Here is a 24,619-nt window from a genome sequence, read left to right as displayed (position 1 = left end):
TAATAAATGAAGGTAATAAAAAGATCTGCCTACAACTTTTGCTTCAAATTAATTTTTAAAAAAGCTCAAATGAAAGAGATATGACGAAAATAAGAAAATCACCCTTTGACTTGTTTAAAAAAAAACCACCCTAACTCTTAAGCCGAAGGTTTAATTTTGGCCCCACTTAAAATGTCTGCCATGGGGTTTTTTGTCATCAGGGAGTCCACCGCTACTGGATGCGACTAGTTTTAAGTGGTTTACCCTGAATAAATCAATTTTCAGAAAAACTGCATTTTCGAAACCGTCTGCCGAGGGTTTGGCCCCACTTAAAATATCTGCCATGGGTATTTTTGTTATCAGGGAGTCCACCGCTACAGGATGCGACTAATTTCAAGTGGTTACCCTAAATGAATCAATTTTCAGAAAAACTGCATTTTCAAAACCGTCTTTTGAGGATTTGGCCGCACTCAAAATGTCTGCCATGGGTATTTTTGTTATCAGGGAGTCCACCGCTACAGGATGCGACTAATTTTAGGTAGTTACCCCAAAGTCTAAAAACGCCAAAAAAAAAACGCATTTTCGGGACAGTCTGCCGGGGGTTTGGCCCCACTTAAAATGTCTGTCATTGGTATATTTGTTATCAGCCCGACAAACAATTTGGGTTCTATAAAGCTTTACAGATACAATTGTTGCTTCTGTTAAGCATTATAGAAGCAAAATTGTTAGTAGGGAGCTTTTTCTCGACAACGCAACTACCCAAATAAATGCAGGCAGACTAAGGCATTCGTCATCAGTCATCACCATGACCCAGACTACCTCTGACATTCATATGAATCAGTTACCTCTCACGCAAGAAATCTGCTCCTGGCTCTCGGTCTATAAGGCTTAAATTTTGAAATTTAATTAAAAAATTTATTTCCGAAAACAATAATTTATTTCAAAAAATAAAAAAAAAAAAATGATTGAGTGATTGATTTGACTTTTAAATATTCATCCCGACAAACAATTTTGGTTCTATAAAGCTTTACAGATGCAATTATTGTTGCTTCTGTAAAGCATTATAGAAGCAAAATTGTTAGAAGAGATGTGTTAGTGCTTCTTGAGTGAATTCCGATTTTAAATCTAGGCTATCATTTTCAAGCTAATAAAACAGTTTCAAAAGTCTTCTAAATGCTTCCGGATGCTTCTGGACGTCCAATCGAAAACGACATTATATTTAAATACTCAAACGTCAAAATTACAGAATTGAGTGAAAACAATTCAAACTATATTTTATTGGATTTAAGAATGAGTGAATTCATGAGTTAAACCTATCGAAAAACTGATTAATTCGATTACAGAATGAGTGAATCCTTGAGTAAAACCAATCAAAAATGTCATTAATAAAATCAAAAAAATAAATAAAGTTGAATTGATCTGCCTAATTTGAAGTTAGAAATGTCGGAAAAAGCTGAAAAAATGGCTGAAAGAAATAAACTTTTTTTCTTTTTTAGAACATTTTTTTAGTACGTTTTTGGCATTTTGTTTATATTTCTTACGCACTCAATCTTCCCGTGATTTTGTATTTCGAAGATGTCATACTGCTCTGTTTTCTTTTTTCAAATACCTATATAAATAATAAAAAAAAAAGAAGTATCATACGGGTATTAAGCCCAAAGGGCTAAATCTCTGTTGCATTTAACATGTAAACTGCCTAGCCCCAACAACGTTTTTATTTGACCAACTCAGCCCATGCGTTATAAAAAAAAAACACATCTAGTATGTTTCTTTGAATATTTCAATGTGCAGTCAATCCAAATTTCCTATTCCTTTCACAGAAAATCCAAAACAGATGAATTTTTATAATCCATTGTGCTAGAAATTTTCATTTGTACTAAAAAATGTACTACCCATCAAATGTAACACACCCCTTAAGTGCTGCCATGTTAATTTTTTAGTTCACAGAAAACTCACAAATTACAACCATGGCGCTATAATCATCAATGGCGGTTTTAAACTGTCAAAATCAACTTGTTTTTTTTTCTCTCAATTTTTTTTTTTTTTGACACCACACATTTTTTGACATTTTGGCAGATAAAAAAAAAATTTTCCCCATGTGAACAGCCAGCAAAAAGCACTACGGCCACTCAGTTCCACAATTCGGAGAGAAACAACTGTAAAAAAAAGGGCCCGAATTTTAGGATAAACCGAAAAATAGAAATCAACTCTTCTCCAAAAAAAAAACCTTGTTCTCATTTGTTTTTCGAATAAAGTGATTTTATAATCAAAATTATAAAATAAATAAATAAAGTATTAAACTCTTCCCCGTTTGTTATTAATTTTTCAATTGAAATCCAAAATTCCAAAAGTAGTTGTGTGTTATTCCATCCTCAATTCTTTTTTTTTTTGATGTATTTTTGCTTTGCTTAAAAAGTAGAACGGAGAGATAATAAACATTTCGTCAAAAGAACGAAAGAAAAAAAAACTCCTCACTCTACTAAAAACCGAATTTAGCAAAGATTCTCCTCCTCATTCTCAACAACCAGCTGCTGGATATTATTCCAGCTTTAAATCTTGCTTAAAAAAAAAACCATCTAGAAACTACAAGTCAATCGGCAAAAGGAGAAAAGCAAAAGCACGAAAAAATGAACATTGACGACTATGAAACACTTCCAACGACAAGTGTTTCGACCAATATGACCGCTGGAGCGATTGCTGGCGTCTTGGAGCACTGCGTCATGTATCCACTGGATTCTGTGAAGGTAAGATACGAAAATGTCAACATAATAATCTTAATCAGTTTTATATTTCTTTGACTGTTTTTAAAAAGAGTATTTTAGTTTTTGTAGCGCTGTCATAACCTCAAATTGTGATGTAATTTCTCTCAATAGTCGAGTCGAGTCGAATGAGATATCTTTTTCTAAACTAAACTATAATTGCAATGTTTTTGTGTATTTGTTGTTGTTGTTGTCGACGTCGTTGGTTGGTTGGTCGTCGTCTGTCCTCTTGATTGTGTAGTGGTTTCATAGCTTTTTGAATGAATTTGGGGAGGCTTCTATAAACTTCATTTCATTGCCTGAGTGATATGCCGTGTGTATTAAATTTACATTCATTTCCAATTGAATAAAAACACTTAATCGCTAGCAGCGCAGTGTTATAGTTGAGAATGACACGAGCGTGAACCAATATCAACTTTAACAAAAAAAAGTTGACCACTGAACAGTGCGGTATTTTGACCTAAAACTTGGTCATAAATCAAATTTCTCAAATTTATCCCACAGGATTAAGCTTATGTCCCATAACTGGTATATAGTCAGGCTACTTTTTAGTAAAATCTATCTATAAATTGGTCAACCCGGTTCGCGATACCATCAGTTGTAACTTGCACTATTTGGGTAAAGACAAATTTTTTTGGGGATTTAGAAAAACAAGTGCATTTTGCAAGTCTTTTTTAAATACGATTTTATTAGCTTCACTTGTAACTTGTAATGTAATAAAATCTTGGTACTAAATTTTGACCCACTTCCAACTATCGTATCGAACTGAAACTTTGTGCATATAATGTAGTTCGGATGACAACACAATATTTTGGTTGTCTGGACTCTGGGGCATTGGGGGGTCGAAACACTCCAGATCAATTTGAGCCTTGCAGGTACGAGCGAATGAGAAAGGCTTTGGAGGCACATACAACCCAAGTCGAATTGAACCTACTTTCAATCATGATAAGACTAAAAAGTAAAAAATAAAATATACATATACAGTGCTGCTAAAAACATTCCGGATTTTTTTGCCATTTTCATCAAATAAAATTTTATAACACAAAACTAAAACAAACAATTGTTTTAGTATTTTTGCTAGGTCGTTATCGACTTCAACATCTCTCCATTGTGGAAATGATCCATAATTCCGTTGATTTGGTGTAACGGGGTAGAGCCTGCAGCTAGAAAAACCCCAAACTATCAATGTTCCTCTGCTGTACTCACGGTAGGGAGCTTATTGTTTTGGTTTCAAACATGTCCATGCTGGAGCGCCTGGCTGCCATTTTATAATCGAAATAGAACAAATTAAAATTGCTTTTATCATTGAAATGATGATTTTTTCAGATGATTTTTTTGTTAGTACAACCATGATGAAGTATTTTTATTTTAAAATTTAAAGTTCTTCTTAAGATTGCCTACCTTTTTAGACAATGCTTAGTATTAAGGAATGACTTTTTTCCGAGCGGAAAGAGATTAAGACCAAATCTCTCAAAGCCTTCCTTACTGTGCTTTTTTGACGATATCATACTCACTTGACGTTGTAATTTGCTACATCCCAAAGGGATAACTTTTGTTTTATTTCGGTTTGAATGTGTTCTACGACTTAGTAACGAATTTTATGAATAAAATGCGTTTTTTCCGTTATTCCATTAAATAATTTATACAATTCACAAAGCTTACAACTTTGTTTGTCACCACAAACAAAAATTTTACAGTAATGGCGCTTAAAACTGTTACCTCAACACCGAGAATCGAAATCCTTGAAAAATCCGGTTAGTTTTGCACAGACTAAATTCTGACTTTCCTTCATTTTTCAATTTTTAAAATTTTTGAATGTATTAAAGAACATTTTTTTGTGTTCAAATTCCTTAACTGATATATTGACGATCTAGAAAAAATATTAAAACAATATTTTGTTCCAGTTTTGTGTTATAAAATTTCATTTGATGAAAATGACAAAAAATCCGGAATGTTTTTCACAGCACTGTACATAGTTAAAAAAAACTTAAAATACGCTTTTATCACGCACTTCTTCCTTTTCTCGGCGCTGTTTGATCTCGATGTTGAGGGAATCATAACTATCCCACGTATCTGCTTCACTAGATCCGCCTATGGGGTTCGCCGGGTTGACCCCGGTTTTTTATTGTTCCATTTCTGAGGCCAACTGAATGCTGGTGTTTTTGCATTTGCTTGTACCAGGAGTTTTTAGGACTACCCTTCTTTTTACTTCGTGGTGGAACATTGTATGATATTGCTTTTTTAACGGAGGTCTCAGGATCTCTCCTTTGAACATGACAATACGTGCGTGCTTTTGATCACATACTAAAAACTATTTAATAAATTAATTGATTTTAAGGAAATGGCAAAAAGCGTAGAGCGCATTTTTGTTGCTTGTACTTTCATAAAGTTTTGAACAAAACGATCGACGCTTTTTGATCTTGCCATTTCCTATAAGTCAATTAAATTATTTTATAGTTTTTAAACTATATATTTTTTTAACTTAAAAGTGATTATGATGAAAAATTTTGATATGGATATCGACAATCAAGTCATGTATAGAATTCTAAAACAAATTTATTTGTATATGCAACTCTATTTTATCATTAGTGCTTTTAAATATGGGCAACACGCCACAACATAGTCTGACGTATATATTATTGAACTGCAGGGCATTTAGAACAATATTGCATTTAAAAAGTTTGCCGAGTTTGGCCCCCGAAAAAAATGAGCCTTTTAAAAAACCTCCTCAAAAACAACCATTATTAAAAGACTTTTATTATTCAAGGGGTTATATCTTGTTGTAATTTTGAGAAAAATCTAATAATTTTGCATATTTTGAATTTTTATATATCTAAGAATACTGTCCGAAAATTTCACATCGATACGGCAATTAGGTTCAGAGAAATTAGCGTATTTTTGAATACATTTTGACTTAGTTTACATGGTTTCCAAAATTTTTAAACGCGATTTTCTCGAAACTGTGTGTTTCAAAGCCGGTGAGGAAAATTTCTACTAAACGGCTGCACCGATGAAATTTTCACACGATCTTAGATACTTTTGTCACGTAATGAACGAAAAAGTAAATAATTTTTTGTAAATTTTTTTTGTAAAAAACGATTTTTTTCTTTAAGAAACCGAAATTTTGTCAAAATTCAAAATTTTGATTATTCCTTGGTCCATTACCTGTAATCGTCTATTCTAAAAACGAATCATTTGATTTATCTTATTTTAAATAATTTGGATCAGAGATATCTTCCTCACCGCCAGACACCTCTTTGTGGAAGTCCTCTAGGAGATCTACTACAAAAATAACGGAACTCAATATTTTTGTAAATACATCGCGAATTCTTAAAATACATTAAATTTGCTTTGTTTTTATGAAATAAGTTTTTAAATACTATTTTAGAGAATACTAAAAAATATTTCACAGAAATTGCGTTACAAGTATTTTATTGACAGTTTATTTTGAAAATTGGGTTTTCTTGATATGTAATATTAGTCCAAGAGCTAGTGGCACATTTGACTAAAGTAGCTCTTTTAAGGCTGAAAATTTGTACAGTGGTAGTTTTCAGCATGCTAAGTAAGAAAATCTTGGTCTGGCAGGCCTCAGCGGTGCACATCATATATATATTTGACCTTGAAAGTTTAATTTTCAACTTTTTTTGCCCAAAATTTGACTTTGAAATCGATTATTTCAAAAAGTATTGATTAAAATAACTTGATTTAAAAACTAATATAAAGTGTAATATTCTGCCTTTTGAAAAATGTATCACTCATAACTGTCGGTGTTGCCGTCGTTTTTAAATATTTTTTTTTTTATTTTGAGTTACTTTTTAAGAAAATTGCCCCTCCCTCCTGAACGGGGGGAGATAGACCCCCCCTTCCCATAGTAAAAAATGCTTGTATTTAACTCCTCTGCAAGAATCAGTTACTAATTTTCTCCGCCTTAGAAAACCATTTTTGGTTCAAATTTTTTTTTTGTATTTTATATTTTTTGGGGAAATTACGATAGCTAAGGCGGGGAAAATTAGTAACGGATTCTTGCAGAGGAGTTAAATACAAGCATTTTTTACTATGGGAAGGGGGGGTCTATCTCCCCCCGTTCAGGAGGGAGGGGCAATTTTCTAAAAAAGTAACTCAAAATAAAAAAAAAAATATTTAAAAACGACGGCAACACCGACAGTTATGAGTGATACATTTTTCAAAAGGCAGAATATTACACTTTATATTAGTTTTTAAATCAAGTTATTTTAATTAATACTTTTTGAAATAATCGATTTCAAAGTCAAATTTTGGGCAAAAAAAGTTGAAAATTAAACTTTCAAGGTCAAATATATATATGATGTGCACCGCTGAGGCCTGCCAGACCAAGATTTTCTTACTTAGCATGCTGAAAACTACCACTGTACAAATTTTCAGCCTTAAAAGAGCTACTTTAGTCAAATGTGCCACTAGCTCTCCTACTATATGTATGTATGTACCCATGCCTACAAAAATATGAAATTCAGAAAATATATGTATTTTTTCTCTCTTAACTTACAAGGTTTTCTTCTTGGACTTTCGAAAAGTGTGTAAAAGTAAATATTTAATTGTTTGTTGTTTAAATTTTAGTACAATAATGTACTCCAAAAACCAGCATTTTACACTTTTAATTTGGATTCATAAATAATGTCGAAATAAATGACTAAAAAATTAAGATGTTGATTTTTTAACACTTTCGAACAAAAACTATGAAAATCAATAATACAACTAAGAAATATGAATAGCAAAAATTTATATTCGAAAATACATAATAAATAGCAAAACTAATGTGTTACTCTCATGCTACATGTAAGTAAGAGGCACTGTCTATGACCACCAAAAAAAAGCCGGACAACTCAGAAAATAATTTTTTATATAACAATAATGTATACTACTTCTTATAAGCCAAAAACCAAAACACATCCTGAATTAACATTTTTTATATCTTTTTTTTTTTCAAAATTATGACCATATAAAAAAAAATTTGTTAGTAGAAAAAAAAAATGTGAATTTCAGTCCCTTTTTTGATAAAACAAATTAAAAGTATGGTATTTGAATAACTTTTTTTACTAATCCAGTAACAAGACCTTATTATCTTTCAAGAAGCCTACAAAAATTATTTAATGGAATATTTTACGAGGTTTAAAATATATGTTACATGAGAGTAACGCTGGGTCCGAAAGGGTTAAAAAGTACATGTTTTATATTTATGCAAGGCAAGTGCTTACATGTTATTTATTTTAAAATATAAGTTCTTGTCATATAATAGGGTTAAGTGGGTTCTACTGTATAAAGAAAATGAACATTTTTTCTCCTAATTAACTTTTTAGTCATTTTGGTACCTAGTATTTGATGTGAAAGAGTGTCTTTTGGTCAGCTTTTAGACCAAAATACCGCACTGTGCACCGGTTGTTTGGAAGTTTATTGCCTCTCGGACACTTAGAATTGCTAATTATTTATTTGATGTCATCCAACAGGGAATAGAATCGAATCATTGGTTTCTTGACAGAGTTCATTCTGGTCATGTGAACTCTTCTCTCAGAAAAAAAAAAAAAAAAAATAGATTTACTCGCGCGAATTGTTTGTTAAAAATAGATTCGCCACTCAACAAACACATCTGTTTGTTCATCTTCGGGGGTTGGATTTGAATTCTAAAAATTGGCTTTGTCATGAATGTCATTCTGCTGCTGCGGTGCGTCTTATCTTATCTCATTAGAAGTATTGTAGATACCCAAGTGTATCTTGTCTTTTTCTTTAGAAAATTCTTTATGATATCGCCCCATATATTGGCACTGTCACTCTCTACAACTAATTATGTAAAAGGATGTGTGCACTTGTTGATGTTGTCATTTTTTTCTTCTTTTTTTTCCAATTGAAATTGAGTTATCTAAGTTCAAATTGGAAAAAAATGAAAATTCCTTTTGCATTTGCTTTTTTGCCTCCATCAAGGCTAACTAAGTAAACAAAGTAAAGAATCTTATCAGCTAGAGTCTCGTCTGCCTGCCGATTGAGATAGATGGAGGGGACGAACACATGTGGAATGATTGTAACGAGGTGGTTTTATCTCTATCGTATTTAAGTCTGTGAGTTCAAACAGAATTTTTGTTGGATTTTTTTTCTAATTGGAAAATAATTACTGTACTCAAAATATATCACGAAAATGAGATAAAATTATGTATTCGTAACTAATTGTTGTGGAAATGTTTGCCTTTTTTTTAAATTGGTGCTGATTAGGAGTGTGTGTGTGGGTGGAAGAGAAGGTGATTGAAATTTTAAAAATTTGCGGGATTATTTATGCAATGATCGTGCTATCAACTATATTGTTATTATTTTTTAAAGTATTTACAGTGCGGATCGATTGGTTGGATATTATGTATAGTCTCTTTTGGTGGCTGATTTATTTGCGGGATAAAGTAAACGAATTTTTCTGCAGTTAAATACATCGGATTACTGTCTTATCACCAAATTTATCACCATATTCTTCCTCGATAGTGACGAATGAAACTTTTATCCCAAACATGATTTAAATCTATCAAACCAACTAAGGAAAACCGGACTGATTTTAAACAAAAATCAAAAGCGTTTATTCTTCATATTCCAAAAACTTAATTTTTACATGACCAACAAGATAAAATATACAACAATGTCCATAAGGTATTAAATATTTGTAAAAAGAAAAACATAAGATTCTCCTCGATTCCAACACACGTTCTTAAATGACACTCTTTTGTTAGTTCTTTAGAAAAAGATTTTACCTAACTTCAAGCTACCAAATAGTGTCAGGACTCCTCCTGTGCTTGTCAGCGTAAATGATTTCATAAAGCGAATGTTCTTTCGCACTTACGTAGCAGCAAAAGTCCTAAAAGATTTCAGCATACACTTATCTGCTGGCCCGCATAGTAAACCTACCCTTCCCTCCTCATCCCCATCTTTCTAAAAAGGTGTTCTTCGAGGCTGGCAGAACCACTGCATAAGTTTTTGTATATGTCATATTATACTGGTCTCTTTCCGAGTGGATGGAAAACAGCATTTTTTTTTCAACCAGTTCTTTAAAAGGCGAATTTTCCTCACCATCTAATTGAACTTACATAATTTCCCTTCTTTCCATGGCCCACTGGAGATTTGTTGATTTACCTCACAGAGCAGTGGAACTAATCCTTATATTTTTTTGGAGAAAGTAAAATTATTGCTTTGGATATTTCTACGGCATTTGATAGAATTTGGCATCAAGCTCTTTTATCGAAAATGCATGAATTTGGTATTGATTAATCTCTGCTTCGTTGGATTAGTAATGTTTAGGTTTTCTGCGGCGGTGTAATTATTTTCATCCTATGATGAATCTACAAGTTTAAATTAAACCAAAATTGAAGTTTATTACCCATATCTGGGTTGGTGCTCCTTCAACTCATCGGAGTTTTTTGGATGGTATTCAGAGAAGTACCTTTAAAATGAAAAAAAGATAAGAAAATAAATGAAACTTTTACATCCCTCGATCATCACAGTAAGGATTTTTGCCTGTCCTTGCATTCTTCTTCTTAAACATTTTACCCATTTTAGGAGCCCTTTTCTCGAAAACATTTCCCCGGGAGTTTTCTTTCAGAATAAGGCTGAACATATTTAGTTCCTTTAAAAACCAATGTAAATTATCTAGTTTATTTTTAAAATGTGTTCAATTTCTTGAACCATAGTGTGGATACCTCATATTGTTCCACGTCATTTAAATAATTCTAGTGACTGTTTAATTTATACGCAGTTTTTTTTTTTTTAATTTTTCAAAGTTGGTTGTTTGTTGTGATTTATTTTTCATTTTATCATGAAAAACGTGTCATTTTATTCGAAGAATTATAAAATGATAAACAGACTGATTAATGAATGCATATTAAAATTGCATTATAATTACATTTTATAAATAGAAAATTTCAGTTACCTATTTTTATATGCATAAATATTTGCAAAGATGATTTTCAATAGTTGAAAAACATGAAGCGGTTCTTAAATTATAAGGCACGATAAATAAATATTGAAATGTTTTTTTTTTTTAGAAGAAAATAAAATTATAAAAATTATAAAATTACTATTAACTTGGGAGTGTTAAAATTGAAGATTCAGTGATGATACATTGTGAGGGTTATATGTGACATCTAAGACACATTACCTAGCCCTCTCAGTAGATTCAACTTTACACGTTTGGTTTGCTTAGAGTAAACCGGTACAGTGGTACAGTTCCTTGTTGTACCAAAAATCGCTCGAAGAACTTTTCTCTCGAAACAATCCAATCCTTTGTACCATATAACGGGACTGGGATGATAAGACAAATTAGTTGCTTGTTCACGAGAGAAAGCTTTGCTGGTCAGATACGTTCTCAAACCAAAGTAGTAGCGGTTGACAAGAGTTATCTCCGGATATTTTATGAGCCATAAACGAATAAATAAGATAAGTTTCTTATAAATGGTCTTGTGGAAATGATATTCCATTTTGTAAAGTTTAATATTAAAATATATTCAAGCTAATCTACTAAGCACGTTTTGATAATCTCAATTGGTCAAACTAAAAATTACCTTCTCACTTAATTTGTTTCGTCAGTTAGAAACATTAATTTTAATTAGGTTAAATAATTTATTTTTTTTTTTCGTTTTATCTATGAAACGGATAATCTTAAAAACCAATAAAAAGAAGCTCTGCGATTAATATCTTATCAAGTATGATCGTTTTTAAAATTTCCACATGTTTCTACTACACTCTCATTGGTTTATTAAAAAAAAACACACACATTTCGTCTTATCAAGTTACGTGCTTCACACAAATTACATTTTGTATTTATAGCGAATGCAAACATTGTCCGTCCATCAGCAAAAATACCTCATAAAATTGATAAGAACAAAAAAGTACAACTCATATTATTTTTTGCTATCTGCATTGAGTGGTAAACAATAACCCACTTATTGGAGGTATACAATACAAATTTGTGACACTATACAAACCGCAAATCATTTTAGATAGTCATATCCAATTAGTTAAGACATTTGAATCAATGACCAATACTCAATGAGCCCGTTTAATTTGAAAACGAGACATAATTCGAAGGTAGCTAATAAATAATAACCACGCTTATCAAATTGTTTGTTTTGTCAACATGAAGTGGTTTATTTTTTCTCTTAAACAAATACTTAAATTTAACAGACAATTTTAATAACTTTTCATCTTTTTCATAGAACTGTTGTATATTTTAAGTATATACGGAAACAATAACTCAGCTCTTTCTTCCATGTTTCTTGCTTTCGATATCCATTTGTTGAACTAGACGATTGTTGCATATTGTGGCTAAGAATCTAACGGATATTCAGAACCCTGTAAGGATATCGGTTAGCAAAATCCTGCAACATATTCGAAATAAAACAGCAAGAATTTTCTGTCGCAAAAGTTTATACGAAGATGAGAATTCTATGTGTCATTGAAACAATATTTTTTTGCCCTACCAGTATTTAATAGAAAATTTGATCGTTGTAGATCACTTTCATTCCATCAGAAATGATAACTCTCCCGTTCTCGTACACTCTGATCTGATTTGGATTTCGAACTGGACTATAGCAAGTGATGCAAGTACCGACTGTCAAATAAAGAGTTCTTGATTTGTAATGATTTTATCCCGGACTAATGGAAACTTTTTTTTGTTTTTAATTTTGTTCAATAACCACACTATAATAACTTAAAAAATCATTTAAAATTCTATTTTTCTCATTGGTTCAAGCTCAAGTCTCAAGAGGCTATTTATCTGAGATATTTATATGCGGTTGGACATGGCACATAGGAACAGGTAGTTGACTGCAGAGCCGGCATCGTGGGTTCAAACCCAAGGGTCAGCTCATAAATGTTTCTAATACGCCAGATTAACTGCCGTCAACGATGCGATAACATGAGACAATTTTCTACTATGTCTCCGCTTCTATGCCACGTATTTTCCGTTATGTGCTATATCCTAGTTTCTATCTGTCTCTCTCCTGTGTTGTCTCAGCCAATGGTCTCAGTTAAGTGTCTGTACCTCGTATATTTATGTGCGTTGTAATGTGTTTATAATAAAAATAATAATAAATTTATATGGTCCAAGCCAAGTACCATTTTTGGAGAATGAGCTTCAAAGGTATCACAAAAATAAAAATATCGAAGATTTTAATTATGTTTTAATCATATACAAATAATAAAAGTTCCTGATGTTATAGAACTATTTTTAAAAAGCCAGTCAACTTCCGTTTTGAGGTCATGTAACAATAAACAGTGCCCCTTCATAAAAAATGAATTTTTTGTATAAAAAAAAATAAATAGAAGATGAGTAGAAGATGAGAACCGTCTCAAATTATATTTAAACAAATTTCCACGCACAGGGACATAACCTGTTAAAAACAGACATTTTCAATTTTCTAACGAAAATATCTCAAAAGTTTTTTGTAATAGAGCTTTTGAAACTTCGGATTCGAGTTCATCACAAGAAAGTGTATTTTGGTTTCTGTAACAAAAAAAAAAGTTTAATTTTGTATCGATGTTATTTCCAATGAATGTTATTTTCTTGAATTATGCTCAAAAATAACTTAAAAATTGTTAATTTTTTTTAACTTGTTACTTTTTTTATTCCTGCCATTAAAAAAAAAAACAAACAATAAATGTTAAAAAAACTTAGATGCTTATATTTATGATAAACATTTGTATGGGCTAGTTCGAATAATGGTGGCGATAAAGCCACGACAAGCCTGTTTAATATCACTGTTTTGTTCCTCTATTTCGATTTTTAATTACATACATTTATAATTGTTTTTCTAATTATGTTCAATTTCGAAAGAAAGAAGCGAACAAGTGTGTAAAAAATTGCAAAATCTAGACTTTAGGATTATTTTCAATGTCAATGTGCTTTAATCACAACAAAATATAAAGCAATTTTATTTTGTGTATTTTTTGTTTTTTTTTCTGTTTTTTAATTAAACCCTATTCATTGGTGTCAATAATAATTTGCATATTGAGCTTTAAATTCTATAAATAAATACATGTGGTTACACAAACCTACACGTTTACTTGCACTGTAAGTACATTTATTGTGAAATAATTAAGATTGACATTTAAGCTTATCCGAAACCTAAACCAGCCTCTCTGTGATGCAATCTAGCCAGACCAAATAAATCGCACTCGTGCCATATTTTTTGTATTTATTGTATTTTTTTTCTAAATTATATAGAATATCAACAAAATCCCAATCTTCCCTGCTTTTTATTTGTTTGTAATTATAATAATTCTCTTTGTAATTATTGGAGCGTTCTTTTTTTTTTCTGAGAATTTTCAAATGAAATTGCGTTTATTTGCATTACATAAAGGGTGTTTATTATCTAAACGTGATAAAACTATGAATTTTAAGAACAACAACAACAATGATGAACTGAAATATTTTTTTTTTTTAAGATACAAAGTTATTATTCCTTCAAAACTGCAACTAGTAAAATCTTTAGGAATTGCATTGTAACGTTTCTAATAGTTTATTTTTCTCCAGTCATAACCCAATCTCGTTAATGGTGCATTTTATTGATGTTCTTTTCTATTTTCTTAACTAGGGGATTTATTCATTTTAAGTTCAATGGATGGAAAATTGCTTCTACTCAAGTCGGAAGTCTTATCGGTGAATCATCATAGAATTTTTTTGATTACACACTTCTGCGAAATTACAAAAAAAAATTAACGACTGGGTTGCACTTACTGGATGTTGTAGATTTACTTATATTCTAGTGCAGTGTTATTCTAGTAAATGAGTAAGTTCAACCGAATTGTTCAAAAAAGGATTTGAAAACCACCTTTTTCCATTTTCACTTTCGGAAACCATTTCTGGAAAGTAAGTCAATAGTTTTACCTTAAAATTAAATAAACTCTTTACCATGAGAGGAATTTGGGAGCTAAACAGAATTCTTCCGATGAAAGTTCTTCAAGAAATCTTTCAAATGCAGGGTTTAGTTCGTGAATCAAAATTATTTGCTTGTTAACTATAACCAAAGTTTTCCCAGGAATACTCTGATTTTGTCTTTTGCAGCTATAATGTTTTCCTCTTTTCCTTGGTGGCTCTTATTCAAGTAATTAAATGGTCAAAAAGAAAGAAAGGACAATTTTAGAAGCCAGGGTGGGTCAGAAAAAAGGATTTTTCAGATTTTGAATTTTGTAGAAACATCAATAATTCAGCTCTTAATTCCAATACTCCTGTCAATACTTTTATCTATGACAGCCACTTCCACCTGCACCGGAAGTGCAAGCCTTCTTTAAGAAACTTATCCATAATTACTTGTTTTGAAAACAACACAGTCATTTAAATTTTTTGATAAATAAGAACTTTCAATTGAAACGAATAATTCAAAAACATTTTTGAAAGGGATCCTACAATTTCAATTGATTTTTTTTTAATATTTCAACCAACACGGTAGAATTTTTTTGCTAATAAGTTAAATCTTATGTACATAATTAGACTGATTTTGTAAGGAAGTTAAATATTATATAGGTTTTTAAATAAAAAATGCTTTATTTATCAAAGGGTTCGCGAACTCAATTTTTTTTTTTGGCTCGAAACCAATACTTGCTCTGTTATAGCAAGTAAAAAAGTTGAATAACAGATTATACTCTGTTAGAAATCTGAAAGTGACACCCTTTAATGTTTGTGATCGCAAATATGTATAACAGATGTTCTCTTAATCACTCTATTAACTTTTCATTCATATTACGGTGATTGTTACAAGTTAACAAGATCGTCTACTCGAGTTTGTTGTTGATTTTTTTTTCTTCTAATGAAGTATGAAAGAGTGTGTACACAAGTAGATATACCTTATTTATCAAGATGAAATTAAAATTGCATCGCAAAAAAAAAAAAAAATTAAAAATAGCAAGTCATTCGAATGAAAGTTCATATCGTAGGAATTTGCATTTAGAGTTTCGCGAGAAATTGTGTGTTGATAACAACAACAACAATACAAAATAATAATAATATATAAGTCTTTTGTTGACAATTGCTGTCTGCATTTAATATGCAACAATATTGCTATTTATACACATGCACTTTTTTTCTTCTATGCTGATGAAATCATCAATTTTTAACTATGAAAAAAAAAAAAATAAAATCCCCGAAATCTTTTAATTTATTTATAGAAGGGGGGTGGGGGTGGGTAGAAAGTCTCTCTTGGAGATAATTTTTAGAAAAACAAAAACTAGATTCATTTTATTTATTATTTTAAATAAAATGATGTATATTCAGTTGAAGAATATAAAACTCACTCCAATTAAAATTGAATACATTAAAATTGAATACATTGTGAAGAGCCGTTAGTTATAATGTGGCTTTTTCTTGGAATGAGATTGGCATTGATGATATAGCTCGAAGAGTACAATTTATCAATCTGTAAGTAATATTGATGTTTTTTTTTTCAATTTTAAAGTTGCAATCAGTTTATAATGCATTCTGCAGATATTATTCGTTACTGACCTTAACATTGAATTATCATCTGTTCTTCAAAACGGAATAGAAAAGTGTTGTTTGCATTACAATGAAATTTCATTCTGAGACTGAACCAGTTGTAAGCAAGCATGACCTTTCGTAACAAAACAGTCTGTAGGAAACAACTACGCTGCAGTTCAGTGAAATAGGTACACCTTGTGAATGACAAAAAATCGAATTTTTCACCTGCAAAAACTTAAGAAAAAATCTGTTCACTGATGCACATTCAAGGATTCATAACTTATTTATAGGAAAAAGACAGTTCCAAAAATATTAAAACAATACATTAATTCAATTTATTTTAATGCTTAAAAGACCTTTCAATAGAATAAGTTCATTTGTCTTATTTGGAAAAGCGGAAAGAAAAAGACGCAATTATAAAAATAAAATAATTTCTATCGATACTATTGATTTTGTTTTACTGAATTAATACTCTCAAAAACTCTATTAGGTTTCGAGTAGTATAACTTTTGCAATTACATATTTCAGACTTGTCTTATTACGGTGTGAATAGCTCGTTATTTCACCTTAGAGGCCCGAAAAGACCACTAAACTCTACAAAAGCCATTTCGAAAGTGATTTTGCACAAATTCGTAATCGTACGAGGAAAAATCAAGATCATTCTTACCAAAATACCAAAAACAATTACCTTGACCTTATGGCTATGATCTTCATGCAAAAACAGTTCATTCTTCCCAAATCCAATTAGTAATAATTAAAAGCATCCAGGATATACAGATTAAATTTTATTTCTCCAAAATAACAACCAAACTGCTAATTTCGTTTTCGCAACTATCCTCTTGTATTTTCAAGTGATTATCAATATAGATGATCTAGACACGCATCAATCTTTCAACTGTTCAAAGTCTAAGCTTACTTGCAGAGAAAAATTTAATTGAATCAGTCATTTCAAAAACGACTTAAGTCCATCAGTTAACTGTTGTTGGACTTAAGTTGTTTTTGAAGTTACCGAATTTTTTTTACTTCGGAAGTAATGTCGTTTTCTATTGACGAATCTCAGAATGAGATTTGTGAATTTGACAGCTGAAAGGGGGGGTGAAGAGGGGAAATAGTGGACAAATCTCAGATTTCATGATCTATTTGCGTCCTGAGATTCAAAAAAATGACAAAAAAATGAATCTGAGATTCAAGAATCTGATTCTGGATTTTTATCAAGATTCACGCATACAAACACAAGCACTTTCACATACACTCCTCTGTTTGACATTTGTCTGAACATTTGTTGTTGTTTTATTTTTTTTATACGCACAGATTTCGCACACAATTACAAAACTAGATTTCATATTCTATTTGCAGTGGAAAATCTGAGAATTTTACACAAAAATCTCAAAAGTCAATAGAAAACGACATAAGGCACTTAATATGTCCCGTTTTCCCTTAAAACAGGTTTAAATAGTTTTTTTGCTCCACTAACTAAGAAACCCGCCCACTGATCTATGTAACTCTGAAACCTATTTCTTTAAATTAGGTGAACTTATTTTATTTATCCATCAAAATAAGTTCTCTTTTAGAAACACTGCAAAAAAGTATATACAAATATCTTTACCTCTTTCTGATTTATAGTATAGTAAAGAGAAAAGACATGCTTTGAAACTGCATTCACAAAAGGGTTTTTTTTTATAAAAAGAAAAGCTCTTAGTTTCTGGTTAATATAAAATAATGATGGAGAATGCGTCAAAATTCAACAACATCAAAACAACTCAAACAATTTTTATGAAATTTTCTATAATGATACAAGATTACATAAAAGCTTCTGCAACAGAAAAATGTTAATTGAACGTTTGTGGGTAACTGTGGGTGCTATAATAATGTGTACCAAAATAATCGTTTTCTTAAATCATCGATAAATGATACCAACTTTGGAGATAGACCCTTAAGCACTGTTCATGTGCACATGTAAGCTACTAACGAATGAAATGTAATGTGGTAGCAAGCTAACTAAGGTTTATGTTTTTCAATAAAGCATTCGTTTTAATTATATTCTAATAAAAGATTCTTTTCAATTTCTAAAATAAGAAAAAATATGAAAAAGCAAATAGTTTGTACGATGGGACGTAATCTATACCGAAATGCCATTTATCCCTTATTCATTCCTGAAGTTGACCCCTCTTATTTAACTGACTTCCAAAAGAAGGAGGTTCTCAATTCGCCTGTTTTTTTAATTTTTTTTTTTTTTATGTTGTAACCTCAGAATTTAGAACTGGGTGAACCCAGTTAAAATTGGTCCACTTCTGACAGATAACTTCTAACTATAAGTTTTGCTCCATAGAAGGCGTAGCTATTCGATTATTTGGTATTTTCTGCCTTATTGCTTGGTTGAACAAACTACTTCATAATGTTAAAAACCAAAAGCAAGCAACAACTTCTTAGGCATTAAAGTTCTATTATATTGCAATTTTATCAATTTCTTTTATTGATTTTCCTTTATGGAAAATTTTAATGTTATTTTATTAATCAGAAGTCTACTAAAAATAAATAGATAACCGCAGTTAAAGAATTAAAAACATTTATTAATCACACCGTTTTGTTCATGCTTTACTAATAATCTTAAATTTATATTACAGACCAGAATGCAAAGCTTATCACCTGTATCGGCCGGCTTCAACATCTCTGCGACGTTCCTCAATATGATAAAAAATGAAGGAATTTTCAGGTATGCCTTGGAAAATACCCACTAAAAACTAAAATAAAAACTAAGACTATCGAAATATTTGTAGACCTATTCGAGGAGTGACGGCCGTAGTTGCTGGTGCTGGACCTGCTCATGCTTTATACTTTGGTTCATATGAAATGTCAAAGGAACTTTTATCAGAATTTACAACACACAATAATCTTAATTACAGTAATTTTTAAATTAAATAAATATTTATTTAATCATATTATACTTAATTTAATTTTTGTATTATATAGTGACGTCTGCTGTAATTGCAACACTTATACACGACGCAGTATCAAATCCTACAGAAGTTATCAAACAACGCTTACAAATGTACAACTCGCCATATAAATCGGTCATTGCATGTATGAAAGGTGTCTATAAGAATGAAGGGCCGAAGGCCTTTTATCGGTCATATGCAACTCAGCTGATAATGAATATCCCTCATCAAACAATACACTTTATGACGTATGAATTTTTCCAAAATATGGTATGGCTCCAACAAAAAAATCGATTATTTGTTGTAGATGTGTTATCTTTTGTTCTTTTTTTTATGCGTCATTTTATTTTTTTAGTTGAATCAAGAAAGAAAGTACAATCCACCGGTACATGTTGTAGCTGGTGGCGCAGCAGGAGCATGTGCTGCCGCAATAACAACCCCACTTGATGTTGTGAAAACTTTGCTGAATACTCAAGAAACCGGCTTCACGCGTGGCATGGTTGAAGCTATTAAACAGGTTGGTATTTATATTTTTTTTAAAGATGATTTAATGATTAATGGATCTAATTAAACAACTCAAGTTAATGCGGATCGTTATAGCGTAAAATTTATTTAGCTGATAAAGTTACTTGTTGTGATTCACAGTTTTGACTAATATTTATAAGTACATGAGACCGTAAATCTTTTACTCTTTAATGTGATTCTCGTTCTGTGAGAACTGAGAGAAATAAACCAAAAATATGTGCGCTGCAAAAGAAATTGGAAGATGGTTTGAAGTCATAAGAAATATGTACTTCTAATAATTTTTTCACAGAACGAGGATTTGTGTAGAGAACATATGAATCGAAAAAGTGAAATCAATGTGAAAGCTAGTTATGCGATTCACTTATTCACAGAATCAAAATCCGCCTCTATATCGGTAAAACATTGAGCATTTGCAAAGCACCTTGAATATTTTGACAAACTACTCACGCAGTTCTCTCCAGATTAAATTTATATTTTCCAGTAATTTCTGTGGTTTCTATTGAAACCATTTAAAAGGTTTGGAGGTAGCACTTTCGACGTTCTTTTAATTCGCCGTTTATTGACTATCAATTATTGACTATCGCGTTAGCCGATTCCATACCAGCTTTGAAGGGTAATTGTCACAAATTTGTGTACCATCCGTATTCTTTCCTTTGTAGATTGGAAGAAGGTAACTTTCTCCCCATTGATAGGCATGCGATCACCATCTATAAGCTTGAAGACAAGATTCATGAGCTATCTAAATACCTCGCATCTTTTTGCAAAACTCTGAGGGTATTTTGTGTGGTCCAACAGCTGTTTCCTTTTTGGAGTATTAAACCGAATCACTTCCTCCTTCGACTGGGAAGTCAGATACTTGAAGTTTTAAAATAAGCGTGCTAACTAGTTTTTGTTTAACTAATGTCCAGACCATTTCTTTTTCTTGCAACGACTATTTAAAGATGATTGCGCCTTTTCTCATGTTTTATCGTATGTCTTGAATAGCAGTATGAGGAGACATTTCTTTCACCTCTCTTAAAAGGACTTCCGATTCTTGGCTTGAAGTTAAATTTACTTTTTCCCTGTTGACTATTCGGTATGCATCTTAGAGCACAAACAAAAAAATGAAACACGTCGGCTTGTATGGGACCGCGCGAACATGCATTTAGTTGTCGATTTGAGCAACTAAATGATTTGTGTTTTGTCACAAATTAAACGATTGAGCCAAATCAGTAAGTTTGTGTAAAACAGATTCGTATAGAACAGCGTGGACTTTCAACGTAAATTTATGAGTTGAAAAAAACTTTCTTTTTGGTCGATCAATTTTTTACCTCTTTCCCACACTCAATTTGGGGAGCATTTGCATTGGATTTCGAAATGGTCAATATGCTGCTTAGTGATTTTATAGTAAAACTTGTAACTTTTTGTATACTCATCTCGAAGCTCGTTACTTCGAGCAATCTTACTTCCTACCGTCCAACTCGTTTCTCAAATTTATAATCTTGTGTCCAACCTGTTGCGCTATGGATATTATTTGAGGATAAATGCCTTCGGTAACAGGGTGTGTCATGTCTCTAAGCGAGCACTTCCCTAGTCTCTCCCAAAATTCTTAATTGATTCGTAAATGTTTAAGTCTTAAATGCAATAATTCTTCTTTTATGACGTGCGCCATTTGGGTTAATGGGAAAATGTAAATAGCTTAAGTTTTATTTCATAAAGTCGATTGTTCACCACTTCACTGTTTTAAGTTTTCCTAAAAGATCGGCCTATAAACATATTGTTTAGCTTAATAACAGAGTGTTTATTAACCACAAACTAAACGTTAAGTTCTAGGATCTAAAGTCAGTTAAATATTTTATAAAAGACTCGGAATCATAAGTGAAATTAGCATTACATCTTAAAACTGCATTGACGATTTCCTACGAAGAACGACCAATCCAATCAACAAATTCTCAAGGTAGCTCCCGATCACACTTTTCAACCTTCGATTTCTAAGTTTTGTTATATGAATGAACGTGCACAGAAGAAATCCTCATGTAAATGCTTGCTTATTAATAAACTCAAGCTGTAAAAACCCCCTGAATACTTATTATATTAAACATGTACTTTTTACATCCTTAAACGTAAGTTTAAAAAAATATTTTTGTATTATAGATCTATTCTGTTGCTGGTGCAGGTGGTTTCTTTAGAGGAATGACAGCCCGAGTGCTATATTCAATGCCTGCCACAGCAATTTGCTGGTCGACATATGAATTTTTCAAATACTATCTTGGCGGCTTAGGCCGAGATCAATATAAATCATCAATTAGCGGAAAAAATCTTCTCCAACCAAAAGATACGTCTTCGCTGATACCAGCAGTAATTGTGGCCGATTTATCGTTAAAAGCGAACAGCCAAACCAGTGATAGCAGTGAAGGCATGTACGTCCTGCCACCAACCACCTCCGAAGCAGAAAGTCCTTCATCAACGTCTACATCATCGACAGATGAAACACCAGCATTAATTCGAGAATCATCACAACACGCCCAGCTACCATCGGCAGGACCGATCAAAACGGTGTGCGAACTATCTAGCCATGTTACAAGTCCGGCATTGAACATGAATACGCGGCATACAGAAGTAAAAAGTCCCTTTGATCGAGGTTTTTCAAGTCCATAAGAAAAACACACAATTAACAAACAATAAATGAGACTATACAAACAACAAAATAGAAAAAATTGGAAGCCAATCGAAGGGAATTTGCATGCTGCAGTTTGTTATATATATTATAATCCCATCATAAGAAAACATATTCATATAAAAAACACACACACATACATACAAAATCGACCCACCCACCCCTCATCGTACACAAATACACCACACACACACACACACACACATTATAACTCTCTTCTTTATATCTCAGAAATCTTTTGTCTTGTCTTTACTCTCCGATTCGACGTATTCTAAACGATGACGACGAGTGATCTCTTTACAACAACAACAACGACAAAAACAAAAAAATGAGAAAAAGTTTAAAAAGCTTTTTCAGCACTAAAACAGTTATAATGTGTTATATACGTCGCGTATTATACTACACAATATTTATACACACGTTATAAAATAAGAAATTGTTGTTGGTTGACTGCAAAATCAAGTGATTGATCAAATTTGTTCATATTTCTTTTTTTTTTTTTATAAATTCTTCATAAAAATTGTCCTATTTTTAATTTTTTTTTTTCAATTATTACGAATATGTAAAGTTAGACTTTAATTTTGTGTGATTTCAACCAAGAAAAAGGTTATGTTTTAAAAAAAACGAAAATACAAAAGAAAATATTTATTGCCCAAATGCTAAAGTTATTGACGAATATTCTATGTTCTGTGCTGTCAGGTCAGGTTATATGTGTATACGGGTTTAATTGGGGTTGTTAACGGGAACCATAAAAGGCACTTGTCTATATAAACATTCATGGGGAGCGAATTCATTAGGTTTTGATTCCCAAAATTAAATTGAGTTAAACTTGAGTTAACAACTCATCAACTTAAGCAAAAAAAAAAAAAAACTATTTCTATTTTGACCCATTTATGTATCTCTTTTCTTATCGATATGCCAGAAAAATATTGGGACTATCCCTTGAAATGCTTCAAGTTCTAGTCCTCTGTCCCAATTCGGGAGTCATCAATGTTCTCAATCATTGCTAACAATATTTTACAACAAATTTTTTTAAAGTAAATACCACAAAAAGGGTTCTTCTGGTCATTAGTTAGACAGCTCCAATAAAAGTTGAAAGATAAAGCAATTTCGTTTAAAATCTTCCCCATTACAAGCTGATACGAAAAAACGGATTTTTTAGGTCCACGAATCGCAACTCTATTTTATGGCTGTTTTTAGCTATGCGATCAAAAATAATTGATGTGTTGTGGCTCATAAAAATTGACGTTAAAAATCAAGAAAAGGAATGACGAGTCAAACAAAAAAAAAAAAATAAATAAATAAATAAAATATAAATTTTCATTTCCAATCAGAAGCTGATTACTTCCCAAGATAGATAAAATGAAAATCTTATCCAAACCCAATCGCACTTCGTACATTTGGATTCCATTTCCAATTAATCTCAGTGCTCTACACTGATTCCAACGCCTGTTAAATAGAAAAGTAATAGCTTATCTTACCCCGTGGCACGCTGTTTAGTGCAATGGACTAAGGCGCCAGAGGTCTGGATTCGATTCCCAGCCTACACCACCTAAAATCTGAAAGATTTTAAGGGGTACCAACTGCATCTTGCGAAAAATTTATAAAGCCCCCAAAAGTATTATTGTATGCTTAACCAAATAATTGTACTTTCCTTCCATTCTGCAATTTAATTACACGCACACAAGAATGGTTGAGAGTTGTTAGTCACTAGGCCTTGCCTCTTCACGGGGTGTTGCAAGTATGACATTTCGTGCCACAAAATTTATGATTTCTTAAATCAGGGGGTCTTTACTTAATACGAAACGAGCGGCAAGTAAACGATACTGAAGTATACCATAGCCACGACAATGAGCGATTATGTGAAATAAGAAAGTCGTAAGGCCAAACTAAACCAAAAAAAAATATATTTTTGAGGCTCACATGCAGAGGCAATAATATGAAAGCTAAACGACAACAAAAATCAAAGTCGCAAAGATTAACGAGTATCGTTGAAAAATAATCGTAATATGTAATCGTATTTCAACGATAACAAAGTAGTTTCAACGATAAACATTTTACAAAAAAAAAAGGGCCCTAGGTTTCGCACAAATCCATGTTTTTTATCACCAGTTATTTTTATGCAATTTTCGAGGGGCTTTTTTTAAATGAAATCCGTCCTAGTTCTAACAGTATGTAAAACTTGTATACCCTGGTCATAGATGGTGGTGGTAAAAACTTTTTTTAGAGGTACATAATTTAATTTTTCCGATGAAATGATTTTTCAAAGCTTACACAAGACAAAGGTCCAACG

General features: G+C 31.7%; 1 protein-coding gene across 1 annotated transcript; it reads left to right on the top strand.

Annotated features, from left to right (window-relative positions):
• Positions 1-2,060: 2,060 nt before the first annotated feature.
• Positions 2,061-24,619, top strand: LOC129915793 (mitoferrin). Its single transcript, XM_055995478.1, has 6 exons — positions 2,061-2,723; positions 18,834-18,922; positions 18,987-19,111; positions 19,180-19,415; positions 19,501-19,662; positions 21,804-24,619. Exons 1-6 carry the CDS (start codon positions 2,607-2,609, stop codon positions 22,305-22,307), a joined length of 1,233 nt encoding a protein of 410 aa, XP_055851453.1. The 5' UTR covers positions 2,061-2,606; the 3' UTR covers positions 22,308-24,619.

Source organism: Episyrphus balteatus, chromosome 3, assembly GCF_945859705.1.
Source record: "Episyrphus balteatus chromosome 3, idEpiBalt1.1, whole genome shotgun sequence".
NCBI classification, from domain to species: Eukaryota; Metazoa; Arthropoda; class Insecta; order Diptera; family Syrphidae; genus Episyrphus; species Episyrphus balteatus.
Note: the sequence above shows the minus strand (reverse complement) of the source record. Positions and strands in the feature narration are given on the sequence as shown.

Bases quoted from the DNA above. Each gene is read 5' to 3' on its own strand.
- LOC129915793 (XM_055995478.1), top strand. From the start codon at position 2,607: ATGAACATTGACGACTATGAAACACTTCCAACGACAAGTGTTTCGACC. The intron at 18,923-18,986 runs GTATGCCTTGGA...AAATATTTGTAG, and splicing joins AAAAATGAAGGAATTTTCAG to ACCTATTCGAGGAGTGACGG. The intron at 19,416-19,500 runs GTATGGCTCCAA...TTATTTTTTTAG, and splicing joins ATGAATTTTTCCAAAATATG to TTGAATCAAGAAAGAAAGTA.